Source organism: Diadema setosum, chromosome 20, assembly GCF_964275005.1.
Source record: "Diadema setosum chromosome 20, eeDiaSeto1, whole genome shotgun sequence".
NCBI lineage: Eukaryota > Metazoa > Echinodermata > Echinoidea > Diadematoida > Diadematidae > Diadema > Diadema setosum.
In genome coordinates, this window is record NC_092704.1 from 15,558,377 (window position 1) to 15,577,131 (window position 18,755).

Sequence of the window (18,755 nt, forward strand, 5' to 3'; positions counted from 1 at the left end):
TACCTATTCTACTTGATGATGTAACGAGGGGGTAGGGTGGGGAAGGAAATTTAGAAAGTGTTTCTACAAGGGGTAATTCTTTTTCTCATCTTCTCTTTTTTTCAGTTGCAAGACTTTACATGATTTTGTCACATACAATCTCTATCTCAATATCAATATCCACATTGAAATGATGTTGAGATAGCTCAAGTTTACTGTTCTCAGCTTTGCCAGGATTGTGTGCCAATTATCATTGACTCATAATGTTTGCTTGTTTTTCCCCCCTTTCATATTTTCTACAGACAGGCAAGTTCCAAGAAAACATGACTTTATGGAATGGAACAGCAACAACAAACAAAACCATCAGTCTAATATTCATGTACGTACATCAGAAAGGCCTAGACATAGGAGATCTACTGGAGCTTATCAAATTACCGCACTCATTCAAAATCCTGGGGGAGTGGGGGGGGGGGGGTCCTTTTTCTTCTGATCATTTTTTTTTTTCCTTCCGCTGTTATGTAGCTGAGTGGAATGCTGAAATGTACATCACTTGCAGTTTCCATAGCAACCGCATGTGTGCTCTTTTTTTGTTTTTTCTTTGAGATGTCCGAATTGAGGAGACAGGAAACTGCTGGGGAAGCCTCTGGAATCTATCGTTTCCTACGAGGTATTCTTGTTCAACAGCAACACGGAGAGCTCTCACTTGAGGACAATTTTTTCACAGATCACTGCAGGGAGAGAAAGATGCAGCAAAAGGAGATAAAAAAGAGAAAATAAAATCATGAAGGAGATAAGATGTGGGGTTTGAGGCTTCTGTCACAGATCACAGGCAAATGAACGACACACTCCACAATTAGTCTTCTCAGGCAGGCATCTAGTATGGTCTGACATTTAATGCACAATAATGATTATCATTGGTACTGACAGACCAAAACCCGTTGAGGACGAGTCCCGAGTATATTCGAGGAAGTGTCTACGGGAAATACATGTTGTAGCAAAACCATTCTCAACGGGTTTATCAATGGACTATTGCACAGTGGTTGGGGTGGTAAAGGGGCAGGCTTGGATACTGGTAGTTACAATGGTTTATCATCCATGAAACAAAGCACAAATTTCAATCAGAAAAAGGGAAAGAATTTTCCCCTCCCTACCCCAAGAATCATTTCAATCTAGCCAATATTTGTCAAGCACGATATTGATGGAATATGCATCAGTTTTAACAAATATGCAAGCAGAAAGTGTAGTTTTTCGGGGGGGGGGGGGAAGGGGAGGGGAAGGTGGATGGACAGGTGGTGGGGAAGACTAGGGGAAGGGGAAGAAAGGGATGGGGGAGTGAGGGGTAGGGCAGGGGGAGGGGAGGGATAGGGAGAGGGGGAGGGGAGGGACAGATCAAGGGGGAGGGGAGGGACAGCAAGGGGGAGGGGAGGGAGAGGGAGAGGGGGAGGGAGGGACAGAGCAAGGGGGAGTGGAGGGAGAGGGGGAGGGGGAGGGGAGGGACAGAGCAAGGGGGAGTGGAGGGAGAGGGGGAGGGACAGAGCAAGGGGGAGGGGAGGGAGAGGGAGAGGGGGAGGGGAGGGACAGAGCAAGGGGGAGGGGAGGGAGAGGGAGAGGGGGAGGGACAGAGCAAGGGGAGGGGAGGGAGAGGGAGAGGGGGAGGGACAGAGCAAGGGGGAGGGGAGGGGGAGGGAGAGGGAGAGGGGAGGGGAGGGACAGAGCAAGGGGGAGGGGAGGGAGAGGGGGAGGGGAGGGGAGGGACAGAGCAAGGGGGAGGGGAGAGAGAGGGGGAGGGGAGGGACAGAGCAAGGGGAGGGGAGGGATAGGAAGTGGAAGGAGAGTTATAGGGGAAGGGGATGGGATACGAGAAGGGGTGGATAGGGGAGGGAAGAGAGAGGAATATGTGAATGGGGGAAGGTGGGTTCGGCTGGGGAAGGAGAGGGGGCCAATATGAGAAGATGGATAGGAAAAGATAGGGAGTGGGGGAGGAAACGGTGAGGGATAAGGACAGAAGAAGGGAGAGGGGAAAGGATATGGGAAGGTGGAGGGGGCATTGTGAACTCACCATTGACAGGGCTGAGGTTCCTTGGGGGGTGGGGTTCATCGCATCACTTTGCCCCCGCGGAGGCATAATACTGCTGTGCGGCACTCACTGTCTGCTGATCATCCACTTGGTCCTGGGACAGAGACGAAACAAGGGGAGGGGAAGAGGGGAGGGGACATAATGAGAATGCAAGAGTTATAAAACATTCAATGTGCACATAATGTCATAATTATCCCTGATGAAAAGTACCCAGAATAATAACTGCCATCAAGGCACTCCAGCATCTGAGGCTACTTACGTATAGCAAATGACTCACAAAGACAATGTAAACAATACCGGTATGTATTATACTTCAATTCATGAATCCTAAGTTCTGATTGGTCAAACCTGGGGGCATAAATTTAACAGTTGCCTTAAATTGTTTCAAAATAGTACCAAAATTGCCCTATGGTACCAAACCGCCCTCTTTTTATTCGTAGTGGTACATACGTATATGCACTGTAAATGCTTTGCTTCCAAAGCAAGAGGAGTGACCCATATACATGTACACATGCATATAACCGATGCGATCTCGATGCAAATGTCTATGACATTGCAGATGGCAATTAACTCTTATAATATCATGGCACAATAAATATGTTCAACCAAGAATAAAAAAGTGATTTACTTCTATTTGGTACATAAAACAGACATGGACCTCTTTTTTGGGGTCATTGTTGATATAATGGTCCCAAAGGATGCTATGACCTATGGAGATGAGATCCCTGGGGGCAATTATGTTAACAATGCTTCAAAAGGCACTCAGTATCTGTATAATACATTTGTTTGCTATGAATGTTATTTATGGATGCTGCAACGATAATTTTGCAGTAAATCTGTCCAAGACTAATCAAGTCTTTAAATGAAAATCTGAACTTTTTTTACTGTCATTAATTTCCAACCAAAATATCCCGTTCCCATGGAGGCATTCTCCTTGAATTGAATAGAAGAAAAAAAAAATATCATTGCCTATCGTCTTTCTGGCTCTCACTATAATCAAATTCTTCAATTTAAAGGGAAATTATAGGCCAGATTAAAGTTTGTCTGAAAACAAGAGTAAAAATCTTACTAAGCACAACGGTGGAAATTTCCTACCATTTCAAAACCTAATGTATCTGACTGATTATTATTTTGAAATTATTTGGTGAGGAAAAGCATTATGTCTTATACTTTACATCAGAAGAATGTAATTTTCTTTTGCATTTTTTTGTGTGCATGACCAGATATGAGGTGATGATATCATCAGCTCATTCATTTGCATATTCATATTGACTGTTCAAGAACTGAAAATCAGCAAAACTTCACAATTTCATAGCTTCCCGAATTTCTATCAATTTTTCATCAGAATTTTGTTGTTGTGCTTGCAAAACTTTTGTTTTCTTTTCAGACTATTTTTCAACTTTTAATATTTCCCTCTAAATAAATTGTCTACAAACTACAAAAGTAGAAAGCAACGGATAGACTTTTTCGTGTGAAAAGTCTACTCACGTCGACAGTTACCGGGTGTAGGAGCTGTGTGCCGTAAGCATGACCTAGATGGGCGTACGGGTTGGCCTGCACATACTGCTGCTGGGTGTTGAGAAGATGGAAATAAAGAGGAAAGGATGCATCAAACTTACTTGTTATCAATCATTGGTAACAGCCAGGTTAATTCTAAAAGTAGTGTTTCATAATGCTTCTTAATAGAATAACAACAACAACAATGAAATGGGTTGTGCTGCCAGGGTCTGTTATATTATGAAAAAACGAACCTCTGGTTACTGTATACGCCGAATATTTCGCGAGGTTTTTATTTTCGCGAATTCTGCGAGTCGGGTGCTATTCACGAAATTAAAGACACGCGAAAATATGAATTCCGATCCTGACATATGCATGTACATTTGTCCGTTCAGTACACGACTCCACGATCGCAAATTTAACAACTCGCGAAATCGTCGGGAGTTCCCGATTCGCGAAAATTTAGACTCGCGAAATATATGGCGTATACAGTATTCAACAAAAAAACAAAAAATGGTTACCAATCATTATCAAATACTTCAAAACAAAAAACAGAAAAGAAGGAAGATCTGTGAGTGCCCATATTGACTCTTCCTACTTATCCCTTATATACATGTCATTGTGTTCGTACACTATGAGTACTACATACCTGCCAACATTTCAAGATGAAATATCTTACTCGTGGATTGCAAAAATCTTATTTTATATGCAAACTAAAGTTAAAAATCTTACTTTCGGTCAAATCTTCAGAAAATACACATGAAAGGTATATCCAAATATTTTTTAAAAATCTGATTTCTCTGACAGAAAATCTGATTTTGCTATTTTTAACGTAAAAAATCTTACTGAATCTGATAAAATCTTACTAGTTGGCAAGCATGGTACTACAATCTGACAGATGCCGCATCCACGATCAAGTACACAACGCCGCACTAAATATCTCAGTCCATGATCGGTGTTATGCACATTGGCTAATTCATGTCTAATATCTCGTAAAATCTAATTACACGTAATATAGTTTAGATGCCTTCTTATTCTTATGGTAACAGAATAAACCCTTTTTACATATTAAACAAACAAGCATTTGACAGATTTTGAGAGAAACAAATAAGCAAAAAAAAAAAAAAATGCTCTGCCATCAAACTTACTGATGCTGAAGCTAGCTGGAGTTGGCCGAGCTGAGTGGACAGGCCGGCGGGAACCATCGGGTGACCGCTGGCCATGCCTGCCATGCTGGGCTCAAGGCCTGCTGACCCTCCGTAGACTGCTGACTGCTGCTGTTAGGTGGGAAAGTTGAAAAAAAAAAAGAGATATAGAATCAAGATGGATGAAGGAACAGCCTCGGGGGTAATACTTTAAAGCAAGATATTTTCATGGAATGAAATTTGTGCAAATTGGACCTGAAGGTCTTTTTCACTGTATAAAATTTTTGAGAATTGCTCCTGGCATTCAATGCATATAGTGTAGACAAGAACTTGAATTTTGTGAATCTTTGCTCTTGCGAAATTTGCAAAATTAAAATGCATGACAACATCCTGACTTTTAAGTAGGGTTGCCAATGTTAACACATCAAAACCAGGATGGTTCTGAAGAGCAATCAGAGAGATACTTGTGTGTAATATATTTCTCAATGGTCAACTTTCATAACCAAAGTCAGGGAGACTTTTTTATTCTCTGATCAGGATATGAATTGGTATCAAAGTCTAGGGAGACTTGGTTGGTCTGGGGCGATGGACAATGCAGGCTGTTTGGGGAAAATGTTTAAAGACCTTTAATATATAGGAACTTCTCATTGCGTACAAACCCCCCCCCCCCCCATTATGTTGTTTTTGTTTCTATTTTGTTCTAAACTATGCCATTACTGGTGGTCAGTTATTCATAAACAAGATAAATGGCATTATGAAATGGTAGTTTTGGGAGGGTGAAAAACTTTTTGAAATATCATAAATTTTTACATCTCGAAAACCAAACCCTAAACTTGCATCTTATCTATCATTGCAGAGATCTGTGACACTGTAGAGGCTTTATAGCTTTTAGCATGGCACAATGACTCTTTAAAAATTTGTTTTCATTCATGTTTAAATGACAGCAGGCATCTACGAGTAGAAAGGTGAATTTTTGCAGTCAAACAAATACATCGACAGTTGTACATGTACTTGTCTTGGGCTACATTAAATCATTGCTGTTTCTGGAGAGTGTGTGACAAAGGCTTGTCAATAGAGGGCAGTCTTACTGTGACTGGCGTGATCTGTGGCTGCACGATGTATTGGGAGGTGGGCTGAATCCACTGCTGGGTGCTGACTGCCGGCAGGCCGGTGTATGTAACAGCGCCCCCTAGGTTGTAGGCGGCAGCGCTCAGCTGATGGGGCATCACGTTAGGCACCCTGGTCAGAAATTGATACATGAGAAAATGAAAGTGAGTTTCATATGTTTAATGGTCCCATACAATCACATCCACGTTGGCTAATGAGGAAGCATAGCTCTTTATGTTCATATCAATTACATCTCTTTCACAATCAAGTCATGTGAATCAAGTATAATAACGACATTTTCAGTATCACTCCTTTTTACTAGACTCCACTTTATGTGTAACTCTATCCATCACTGTTTATGTCCTTGAATTGAACACACATTATTAAGAAATCAGAAGGAAACTTGACATGGGCTCCAGCTAATATTCATTGGAAGTCAACTCCTGTAGCATTGCAAATTTGATTACTGAAGGAATCAATGCCCTCTTTTGTATTTCATTGATGTTAAATCATTTTTTCATTGATGGAGTGAATTATGGATAATGACTATTCATTTGATTCATCTGTAATAACAGTGTATTTTTGCCTACTGGATAGTTTCACCACTCTGCTGATACCAGTACTAAGATATCCATGGAAAACCATTTGCGGTATTCTGTCTAATCACACCAAGAATAGACTCAGGAGTGAACGATTAAAAAAGAAAACACAAACCTGTAGAAATGAAAGACACAAAACACTTTAAAAAGAGAGCTCCATTGTATAAAGTCTCTCAGTTCTAAAGGTTACAATGATTTAAATAGCCACTGCAGTGCAGGTAAATATAAAAAGGAAATAAAAAGTTAAATTCATACAGCAGACCACTTATGCAACTCAAAAGTTTTGTTGTTGCTGATGCTATTCTAATATGCTGTCTGTCAAAGTGAAACACACTCCTTATCTAACACTTTCACATGGCTGAAATGCGAGCTGGCATGTTGGGAGATAAATGCTGCACGCAAGAACTTTCCATACGCCTGAAGTGGGTCAAGGATCTAATCACACGGGCCACTGCATCATTCATTAAAGGGTCGCGATATCTGACAGTTTCGGGTAATCATTATCACACAAATACCAGTGCTCATGGTGACTTTCATTTGCCGACGTGACCGGAAAGGAAGACACACCATTAAGACATGCAGCGACCATAATGGTATGGTCACGATTGTTCTGACGTATCTATGGCCTCTACAGCAATACATTGCCCCTGCGAAACCTTCTCTGCCCGCCATTATAAAGTCAATTATTCGCAGATGATTCCAGAGGGCAGCATTCATTTCACCGAGCCGCGGCAAAGAAGGTCACATGTCATTGCCAAACGGAGTGTGAATTACACATCGCAATGACAATCTTGGCTCCATGCAAATTCATGATACTAATCAATTTGCAATTGTAAGCTGTTATAACTTGTGCATGCATCAAACATTGCACAAAGGTGTATAACATGTCATAAAATTGACGTACCTTGTCAGCTAAAATCCAAACAAATTTCCCCTAAAAGACACTTCAAAAAAGATTCTATCATCTTTCTCAGTTTTCTGATATCCCTATACACAATGAAATAGAAACCCAGGGATGGTACATGTATTTTGCTGACTAGCTTGAAAGTCAGATGGGAGTTGGGATTGAAGTATCTCCTGTCCCTTTGCGAACAACACTCCTTGCGATTTCAAAATCTAAATAGTAATGAACTGCCAAACCACCTTCATTGAGCACAAATATAGATACTGATGGAAAATACTCAGAAAAGTTCACATGACAGCAGAGAGGTCATAGAGAGACACAATTCCCAGTGACCTAAAATGGCTGAATACTCCTATGAAAAAAAAAATGCATAAATCATAGATAATCAAACATGTGCTATAAAAAGCACCTACTTCATCATTCAACAATTCAATTTTTCAAAGAAATATTCCTTATAAACAATAAGAAAATTAGTTCAAGGGCAAGACTGAACTTAGGGCTCTAGTGAGTGTCATACAATTTCCAATGACCCTAGGATGAAAAATGAAGCCCTTGTGTATTTGATATTTCTAGTTGCTGCATCTCTGGGCTGCAGCAAGACCCCCATCCTCACCCGTTGCGGGCGTATAAACTCTCGTACGTGAGTCCCGTCTCCTGTCTCGCTCCCATCCAGTTGGTGGCAGTCTGCTGCCCTCGTTGCTGCTTGTTGATCTGGTTGCGCTTTTTGACGCCGCCGTCGGCGAACTTGCATAGTAGTGGTTCCTGCTGGCTCGCTGCATGGGCGGGGAAAGGGGGCACAAGCAATAAACACACTTTTAGCGAACTCGTACAAAACATTTAGCACAGGTTGAAAAGAGAATACATTATTTCCAGCTTAAGGAAAAAGAATCATGAATATGATGATGCCAATGAAATAGATGCTGCTACAATGTATAACTCAATTTTCTCACACTTTACTCTAATGATCTTCTATGCTACAGCAATGAACAAACAATAATTGATAGCAGTTAATGCTTGGCTACAGGAACCTACGGGATCATTTACAATGTGTATGGGAATCTAAGAATCTTGCAAAGAAAGGGTTAAAGCTTAGACATTCTCTGCTTAGATACAGTGGGGAGGGACCACTTGTTAAATGAGTATCAACCAATGACTTATTCTTAAGAATGCTGATCATCTAATATCATCTGAATTTGTTGGACAAATAGTGTCAGTGTAAAAGAAGATGACTTACTGTCTAATGTGACACCGTTGAATCGCCGAATGACTTCCTCACATTTCTCTTTGGATTCCATCCTGGAAGGAGAGTGAGGAAAAGAAAAATAATGGATCGTAAGCTCACACAAAAAAAATCAACAAAATTCATGCAGACATACAATCAAGCACCCTTTACGCTACATAGTTCAAGCAAAGGTGTAGAAAGTGATGGTTAACTTCTTTAAAAAGTATTAAAATGTTATCACAGTAACATAATGTAACTAAAATACCAGGAAACAAAATATATCTTGTCTATATCAGCCACAAGCATTACCAATAACATGATATCTCTAAATTTATCTGCACCAGCCAACATGAAATGTTCACGAGTGAGCCAAGTAAAAAGAGCAATGTGTGAGTGCAAATTACAGTGTGGTAAAAACTTGGCACAGGCTACAATAAAATCTTTGCAAAGAGGCCAGTAGGCTGACTAATTGAGGAAAGGATGCACTAGCTCTCCTTTTGATCGTTTATCTTTTTGTGTAACAAGACATCAGATTACCAGAAGGAAGACGATATTGCAAGGAAAAGGATCGGACAGAAAGCAAGACCAGAAAATAAAGCTAGAAAGAAACAGCGGCTGAGTGCAAATGACATTCAGAAACCCTGTAACATCCTTCCTCATTTAATACCAAAGATCACATTATTGTTGGGGAGATACTCCTAATGTTGCACTCAATTGACCACTATCTGGAAATCTTCTCAGGGTGTTCCCCTTTCAAAACGAAATTGCCTGACTACAGCTACTTCGACAAAAACCCTTTTGTTTTCTCTTTTCTTTATATATTAAAGGAAGAAGGGGTGTTTAGGCTAGTTTCAAGACCAATTAAGGGCTAATTTCCCAGATCAGACACTCATCGCCCTGCAACTCAAGGTGGTGAAGATGTGACTCTCAAGGATTTTCAAACACCATTACAGAAACTGGATAGCACGCCTGAAAATGCCTAATCTAGCAGCGTACTTCAGGGTCTGGAGTCTGCTGATTTCGTTTGACTCAATATCGGGTTCAAACTGCCTTGTAGCATGGAAGGCAAGATGAGGTAATGCCTCATAAACCCCATCTGGCATGTCACACGTCTTCATTAAAAAACAAACAAACAAGAGACAAAAAAAAAAAGACAGCAGCAGCAGCAGTAACAAAAACAACAACACCTACAACCACAGCAACAAAAACAGCAACCCCAACAACAGCAACAAAGTTAACAATAATGACAAGGTAAGTGTAATGTTGCTGTACGTCGAAACAATTTATATTCCTGTACTCTCAGTGATGATTCAGCACCAACATCTGGTAAATGTGACAATATGCTTATGTGAGGGCAACCATGGGTCCACTGCATGAACTTGAGCTGACAAATTTTATTGACGTTTGAATTCCTTCACAGATATTCCCAAATGACATCAAACAAAACAGGGTGTGCATGACACTTCATACAGGATTACTGGCCCCTAAATAGCTTTCTGTCAAGGAAGAATTCAATTTTCAGCGTCTAGAACATTTTCAAAGAAGACAGCATATCATAGAGGTCACTAATGACTGGGAAATATGTGCAACTCCCCAAACCAAATACTTATTGTATTCCACATTATTCAACTCATCTCATCAACTATATTGGATCAACCTTCACCCCTTTGAAAATTGGACTTTTAACTGAAATAGATGAACTTAAAAAAAAAAAAACTTTCCCTCTCTGCACATCAACTTTAGGGGGCAGTATTAACATAAATGGTCACCATCCAGAAATCTGCAAGCAAGCTCAAACTTGAAAATCTCCTTGCTATGAACATGTAAGATATAGCATCTCTACTGCCAGAAAGTGTCTGCATTTCCAATTTCTGTCTTCAAGTCAAGCCAGACTTACTCCAATTGTTACAGTGCTGCAAAAGTGAATATTCATGAATTTGCCTGATATATAAACAGGCCTAAAATACACAAGCACGATAATCCACATGTCAAAAAAACTCTTGTCAAAAAAATTTCACCAAAAAAGTAAGAAACTACCAGGGATAAATCATTGATCTCCTCATAGAGACAAGACCACAAACCACACAGGAAGAAGAGTGACTATCCAAGTCAATGAGAGATTATGGAAAAGCCTCTGAGAGAGACTAGAAACCAGGTCGTTGTTTCGTTGTTTTTGCTGTTGTTGTAAAGTCCCTTTTGAGGGAGACCCTGTCACATGACATGGCATTTCAATTCAACCCAGGGCGATTTAGTCTCCAGCCAAAGGTTCATTCTGTTGTAGGATATTCAACAAATCTGCAGCGCAAATGCATAAGCTAATCTTCTGTTTATGATTTCTAAAACTGTCAAAGAGCAAGAGCTTCCAATCTTTCTATTTCTAGTTTGTTGTTATCCCTGTACATCTCTCGGACCTCTCGTTCTGAAAGGATGCCTCTATGGATTTCACAGCATCAATTCATCTGTCAAAAGCCCAGAAATGCCTGATTCATCCCGAGCTGGAAGACTTTGGAATGGACGTAAGACATTAAATCTGTCTGAATCCTCCTAATTTGGGGGAGTTTATTTGTGACATGCATCCCCCCCCCCCCCCCAAAGTGAAAGAGAAACAGGCCTGACATTCAAAGTTCTGCTGAAATTTTCACTCAAGAGAGGCTTACAACCTGTAACACTGCAATTAGCAAAATTACCTTTCTGCGAACTAATCAAGAGGGCAAAAGTGAAACAGGTGCAAATATAATAAAACTCACCAAATATCTAATTCTTAAATCTGTTACAAACAACAATAGTGACTTTTCATAAAGTGCTTTTTAAAATCATTCTCCTCCCTCAAATAAATATACTAGATGATTAAGTTGTGTACTAACCCACTTCTATCCGCCATCTCTAACTGCCATCAACAATGTATGCCATTATGACACTCATGGCAATAACTGAGTTAAAAAAAAAACCACATGAAATACTTTTTCAAATACCAAATCTCCCTGGGTCTATCAATGCCACCATATCCCCTCCATAAAGAAAGGCATGAGGAATGAAATTGATACTATACAGAGGGTAATAAATTTTGAAGATGAATTTGACATAACAACAAATCAAAATGTATGTGCAACTGCATAGTGAACCTGGTCTGTGAAGCATTTTAAAGGGATACCATAGTTTAAGTTGAGATGGGGCTTCAGGTTTCCAACTTTTTTTGTGGGATGAGAAACCTCTTATGAAATATGAAAGAGCTTACAAATTTAAGAGGAATTCAGAGTTTATTTGATGAAAATTGGTTTTGAAATGGCCGAGATATCCAAAGACAAAGAGGTCCTAATAAAAGGTAGGACCCAGCTTTTATTACGACCGTTTTGTTTTCCTTCGCTTTTGGAGATCTCAGCCATTTCAAAACCAATTTTCATCAAAAAAAAAAAAAAAAAAAAAAAAAAAAATGAATTCCTCCCGGAATTGTATGCTCTTTATTCTACTTTCACAAAAGTGGTTCCTAATTATCTCACAAAAAGTTAAAATCTGAATCTCCCATCTCAGCCTAAAATATCCTATTCCTATCAAGGTTGTGTGGATATACACCTGTTAATCCTTGGTATGCTTTGAGTGGATATTAGCACACACAAAAAAAAAACTCCTAGCACTATTCACACTGTTCAAAGATCCTGGGACAGAAAGGGTTAAAGGTCCTGTTTACTTTTGGGAGCAGTGATTTAAAAAAATGTTCAAGATATCACATCTGATGCATATGTGTAGGTCCATTGAATCACAAAACATCCTACCATATAAAATGTTAGCAATAAAGCCTAAAATATAAGGAGATATCACCATTTTTCTCATTAAACCATAACAGCAGACGGTTTAGTCTGGAAACATTTTTATTATAACTATTGTTCACATTTTGTATATTTAACAATACTTGACATCGATTATACTGATTCAAATTTTTACATTGGTTGTTTCTATCCCTAACTCACATTTTAGAACTATTTTGAAGCACTAATGCTGGGTTTTTGTTTCATCTGCAAATGGTAAATTATGCCTTTAAGGTTGCCTCCATCTTGTCTGCTTCACGACGACCACTGATACATACTCTCTGACCCTCGGACAAGAGCAATATTCACAGCTTTTGTAAGTTTGGATAATCTGAAGGGCAGGAAGAGGGAGTACTTTCTCAAAACTGCTCGTTGACCTACTGCGACACTGAAATCAAGAGATACAGAACGCCGCTGGAGCACCACATTAGACTAACATGCTGACTTGGAAGGAAAAACCAGTATCTCGGTTTTTATCACCGGGCACCGACATTGGAAACCAAATCAAGGAGGAGAGGGGTTTTAATGTCCGGGTTTAAATGACGGGGGTGAAAGAGCAAGTAACGCCGTTCTCTCGTCAATGGCATCCGTTGTGAAACCAAACTTCAGGATCAAAAGAGAGAGGGAGAGGGAGAGAGAGAATGAGAAGACACAGAGAGAGAGAGGGAGAGAAAGAGAGAGACGTTCTTGGCGGCAATCGCAATCGATGTTTGCACGTCGGAGCCTCGTAGCCCAAGGAATGTGACCATGAATGTAAATATCTTGGGTAAGAATTTTGTGCCCAGGTAGGACAGAAGCCCCCCTATTCTCCTGCCTCATTGGTGTCCGATCTGCCAGAATCAAAGCCAAGGGTAATCCAAGGCCCAGTAACTGGCTCCCCCATTTTTGTCTCTTCATCATCATCTTCTTCTCCTTTTCTTCCTTTTCATCTTCTCCTGTAAGATTAGGTTGGGTAGGAGTGCGTTTGGTCTGACACGATTTCAGACACTACCCTCCCTTAATCGGCTGCTAGTTTGACATGCTTTGCCCCGCAGCATTTGCGTTCGCAGCGCGACAGGAGGGTACGGGAGCCCTGCGGGAGTGTATTGGAGTCAACAGGCTGGTAGTGTTTGTGGTGGGGTGAGCGGGGGTGGAGAGTGTGTGGGGCGTGGAGGGGTGAAGCCAAACACCAAGAGGTTGGAATGTTTTCTACAGGTACAGGAAACTTACAACAAAGTTTAAATGAGAACATGCATATAAATATACTTGTCGAGAGGTAGCAAGGTAGAATAATCCATGAATTCACTATCAACATCACCTTGAGGATGACTTGCATCAGACACCAAAAATTCCTTTCATTCATCTCTGTTTTTATCTTTGGCAATATGTTTGTTTAAAATGTCAAAGCATTCTGATGTGCTTAGGGCTGAGAAAATTAAACAGTCAGAACATTAATAATGATAACATTGCTGTATGTGCACATTGCCATTCCTTTTCATCCCCAACTTTTTAAAGCAACTTTGAAGTGAGCCCTCTTCTGTTAAAGTAACCATATCTAGACAAAAGGTTTACCATCATCAAGGCAAAATAAATGTTCTATCTACTACTAATTAGGACCTACATGTAACTACTAATTATCTATTTAAAGAGAAATTGATTCAATCAAGAGACAAAACTGCTCTTCATGTCTCGATATGATCGAAACTGGCTTTTGAGTGATAGCATTCTCATCTGCCAATAGACAAATAATAGACATCAACTCTTAATTGCCATTCTAAATATGAGTCTACGTATGACAAAATAGATTTCCAAGGACATGACAGGTGATCATTACGGCCTTGAAAAGTTCTCCTTTGACAGTTAATAGCCATTAGATCGGCTAGCATCCTAGCTCTTTGGGACTGTTTCAGCTACGGTACTCAGAAAGTAGACACACGTGCACCTAACCCCGTATGAACTCAACCTGAGCAGTAACAGGTCAGTCAACACTTATCAAATGTTGTTTCTTCACTAGAGGAGACATGGAGAAAAAGAGAAAGAGGAGAAGGAGAGAGAGATAAGAAAAAGAGACCAAGACAAAGAGAGAGGAAGAGAAAGAATGAAAAAAAGAAAAAGAAAATGGGGGCAAGAACCCCAACAAGTCCGGGGATCGCATTCCAGTTATATCAAGAGGGCTCCTCCCACTTCTCGAATGTTTTCGTGCACGTAAATAAGAGCCGGAATGCAGTCGGGGCGTTCGATTATTGGTCGACGTCAGGACGGTTGAGGCGGGTGGGAGAGCACCGCGGCAGACACCGGCGTATTGGTGGGGGGAAGGAAATTGAATGTAATGAGACGGATTGGTGCGAGATTAAAAAACACGGGCCGGAGAATAAGGAGAGCTGAAGAAGAAGAAGGGGGGCTGGTGTACGCAATGCTCTAATTGAAGCAGCCCACACATCACAAAGCGACACTCCAGTTCTGTTTCCTTCCCTGTATCTCACGTTCCCGCTTCTCTTCCCCGCGACATTTGGGACGATCAAGACGGAACTGAGGAGGAAATGGAGCAGAGCCTGCTCTTGACGTTCTGATCCGAAGTGAAAATGTGTTTTGCAAACTCTTCTCATTCACTCTGACCCATGCCATTAATCTGCTCTCACATACAATGAGTACCTACGAACCACGCTCTGCCCTTGCTCATTTCTTCCCATGTATGTCTGCTTGTAAGTTAAAGGGGATGGCTAGTAACCGATCAGTGGGAATGCTGAGGGATAATTGTTCCAATCCTTGTGGGATTCATTTAAGAGTACATTATATATCTATTGTTGTGTGAAAATTATTTGCTTCAGAACGGTCTCATATTCAAGTAATGTGCAGATTAATGCCCCGTCACTGATCAGGCACGCTAACCTGGAAACATTAAACTGCACATTACGTGAATATGAGACCATTCTGAAGCAAATAATTTTCACACAACAATAGACATATAATGTACTCTTAAATGAATCCCACAAGGATTGGAACAATCATCCTCCAGCATTCCCACTGATTCCCAATGATCAGTTACTAGCCATCCTCTTTAAGAGGCTGGCATTACATTGGTTCTCCAATGAATAAAAACTAAAAAGCATTTTCCCTCTTTATCTTCCTCCCCCTTGCTGTTTTCTCATACTTGCATTCCTAATTTGTATTTCAAGTGGACTTATCTGTCAGATTTATCTCGATTGTATTTTGTTTATGCCATTTACTCTTCAGAAATACCAAATAAATGGAATCTGCCTATACCAAGCTATAATATCAATGGCTGGTTATCTTCATCCCATCCAACTGCCCCCTTCCCCCCCCCCCCCCCAAAAAAAAAGAAAGAAAGAAAAAGATACCATATTTAATTTGCATCTGTAGGGATGCCAGCATTGTAAATATCACTGCATTATTCTGAAGGCTGAATAGGCATATTTTGGTGGAAAAACAGCAATTGCACATTTTCTGCAATAGACATATGATACAGTAATACAATATGGGAAAAACAGTGTTTTCTTTGAAAATATTTCAAAAAAAATATCAGTTGGCATCTCTGCATATGATTACCTTAAATTTTCTTATCACAATTATCAAACAAACCTAAATAAATTAGGAATTTTGAGAAGAAGGAAACAAAGTTCTTCCTAGGAAGGAGAAGGAAAGAACAACACACACAAAACAACAAGCAGTGGAACATCACTGAGAAACTTGCACCGTCACCTATCAAGCACAAGTACAAACAACCTCAAGTACATGGTTTATATTCCATTTTTTTCTTGAGGAATGTGTAGCCAGTATAATGGCAGAGGAAAAAATATATCACTGTTTAACAGCTGGAGAGTTGCGAAGCAAGATGGAGAATGCCTGAGCCAGGGAGCGAAAGGGGACTTTCCCCTGACTGCACAGCCCAGACGCAAGGCACAAGATCTTGGGGTGCATGTATTTTTTCCAAGAATGAACAGGACCTTCCGCAGATCATGATATATGTGATAAACAATGAACAGTCGCATAGGGTAACGAGCGTCTTGTGAATAACACCCTGCCCATGCACAAACAGATGAGAGACAGTGCTAAAACATACAGTTTCCCACGCAATCCCACACTACTTTCTATGTATATGTTCCATTCATTTACTGTAAAACGAGGAATGTTCATGTGCATTTTAATTTCGCAAATGTCGCGAGCACCAAGATTCGCGAAAATAAAATGCATGCAAAAGTTCTTGTCTACACTGTATGCATTGCACGCCAGTGGCAATTTGCGAAACTGTCATACCACAAAAGAGGCCGACGGCTCCAATTGGCGAAAATTCCATGCCGTGAATATATCATGTTTTACAGTATGTATTATTACCATTTTTTTTTGGGGGGGGGTGGGTGGATACCACGAACAAACATGGTATTAAGGACATAACAGTTTGTCACAAGAATGAAACAATTGCTAGGGAACAAGCCTCACCTGGCAAAACCGACTCCCCGACTTTCGTGCGTGGTGGTGTCCCTCAATATCCTAGTACTGATCACGTGGCCGATGGGGGACAGCATACTCTCCAGCGCCTTTTCATCAATGTGATGAGGCAGATTGGAAATATACAAATTTGTGGGGTCTTGCTCTTGTTGCTATGGAGACAAGGAAAAACAAGAGAAGCAGAACAAAAACTTTTAATCCAGAGCATCAATGTCACCATCAAAACAAAAAGATATGTAAACAAAGACAAAATAAAACAACCAAAACAAAACACACAGGACAGACACATTTCTTATGTCTTTACACAAATCAGGTGGTTCATTCCCAACACTTTTGATTTTAATAGTAAAATTTTCACACAGCAGCAGACTTCATGCAAATGAATTCTTTGGTCAAGTGTAGAAAGCAAACAAGCAAACAAACAAACAAACATTTAAATACTGTTTCATCCTTCATGTTGCCATAATTTATAAGTCGGTGATATAACAAACTCTTAAAATACACAAAATGAAATAGCCATTTTCAAAACAAAACAAAAATCAAAGCAAAGCTGACTTTTTCTTCAAAACACATCTGTCCTATGCACAGGGGGGGTCAATAGCGAAAGGTATTACCAATATGTGTTCGAACAAGCAATCACAGTTCAAAAGATTCTCATTGTACTAAAGTGCATTATAACAAAAAAGGGACAATTCAGATTTTAAATCTACTCAAATGTTTTAATATGTGACAACACAAAAAACAGGGATTTGGTTTCTATATTTCTACAAGTCATGAGTACAATACAAAACATTAAACAAGTAAACTGTATTGTACAAGAATCACTTTTATCTTTATATCACATTTTTATGTAATTGTAGTTAACATAATGTACAATGCTTTTTTTTTTCTTTGCTTCCCTTTTATTTCTCTTTAACCCATTGAGGACGGCCTGATTTCACTACAACATTTCCCATAGATACCTGCTTGAGTATACTCTGGACTCATCTTCAACAGGTTAAGATTAGATATGAAATATTATGTATCATTCTCCACTATTTGCATTACTAGAAGAATGCACAGTATAGAATACATACATTTCAATACATGTCAACTGAGTAAGTTGATACATGTGTAATCAAAACTCTCACATGGAAGCTTCAATGGCACGAGTGCCTAAGCCACTCCAAAATCCACGCAGCTGAAGTGGTCTGCTGCCATCTGTTGGCAGACTCTGGTTAATCCTGGATATCACCCAAATCACCTGCGTAGCTGGCATGACAAATTTATTCTTTACAAAACTCTATTTTTCTTCTTCATTCTACCCCACCCCACCCCCTTCACTGATTGTTTACAATGCCCTGTTTTGGAATTAGACTAGATTGTCAACAGAAGATGGCTGCGGCATAAAGAAACTCGAAACACAGAACACAGTGACAAAATGCGAGCACATTCCAGAGATTTTTTGCATTTCAGATTTTTGCATTCAACAGGCAGTGAAGTGGTTTTGGGGGTATTGGTACCACCGCCCTGTTGGAACACTGCGTAACCACATACCGCAAAACCAACAAGTGCCATCTCAGACCAGTGAACATAACCAAATAAAAAAGGTGCTTCACATTCTGTTTATTTCCTTTTCTTGGGGGGTGGTGGAGGGTCTGTAGGAGTTGAGTGGGAACTGATTTGTTCTGCATTCCATTCACAATTCTCCACTTCCCACACTGTAAATTCCTGTGATGGGGCAGAAGGTCTTCTTGTGGTTCACTCAAAGGTGTAAATACAGTTGCCATCATTAAAAGTTGTTGCTACTCTTTTCATAACAGAAATCAACGATCCTCACATTGTGTGTTTGCCAAATATTTTGCGAATTTTGTGTATTGGGTGACATGCACGGAAGCAACAATGTGCCAAAATGTAAAATTTGCCTCGCACAACATCCGAGCAATCATCGTCTCCATGGTGGGAAATCTTTCATACCCTTTTCAAAGTGGTCATTC

The 18,755-nt window shown here is 40.2% G+C and overlaps 1 protein-coding gene across 6 annotated transcripts in view; it reads right to left on the reverse strand.

Annotated features, from left to right (window-relative positions):
- Nucleotides 1-693: 693 nt before the first annotated feature.
- The window catches only part of LOC140243716 (RNA-binding motif, single-stranded-interacting protein 2-like), a 540,753-nt gene continuing 522,691 nt past the window's right edge, over nt 694-18,755 (reverse strand). For 2 of the 6 annotated variants that reach the window (XM_072323376.1, XM_072323377.1), the window contains exons 8-15: nt 16,771-16,931; nt 8,543-8,604; nt 7,922-8,081; nt 5,787-5,937; nt 4,702-4,830; nt 3,545-3,625; nt 2,039-2,150; nt 694-707 (exon numbers count right to left, since the gene is read on the reverse strand). In XM_072323376.1, coding sequence (XP_072179477.1) covers nt 2,082-2,150; nt 3,545-3,625; nt 4,702-4,830; nt 5,787-5,937; nt 7,922-8,081; nt 8,543-8,604; nt 16,771-16,931 — 813 coding nt within the window. In that variant the 3' untranslated portion in view covers nt 694-707; nt 2,039-2,081. The remainder of the gene's footprint in view (nt 708-2,038; nt 2,151-3,544; nt 3,626-4,701; nt 4,831-5,786; nt 5,938-7,921; nt 8,082-8,542; nt 8,605-16,770; nt 16,932-18,755) is intronic. The other 4 variants (XM_072323379.1, XM_072323381.1, XM_072323378.1 and 1 more) reach the window with 4 other exon arrangements.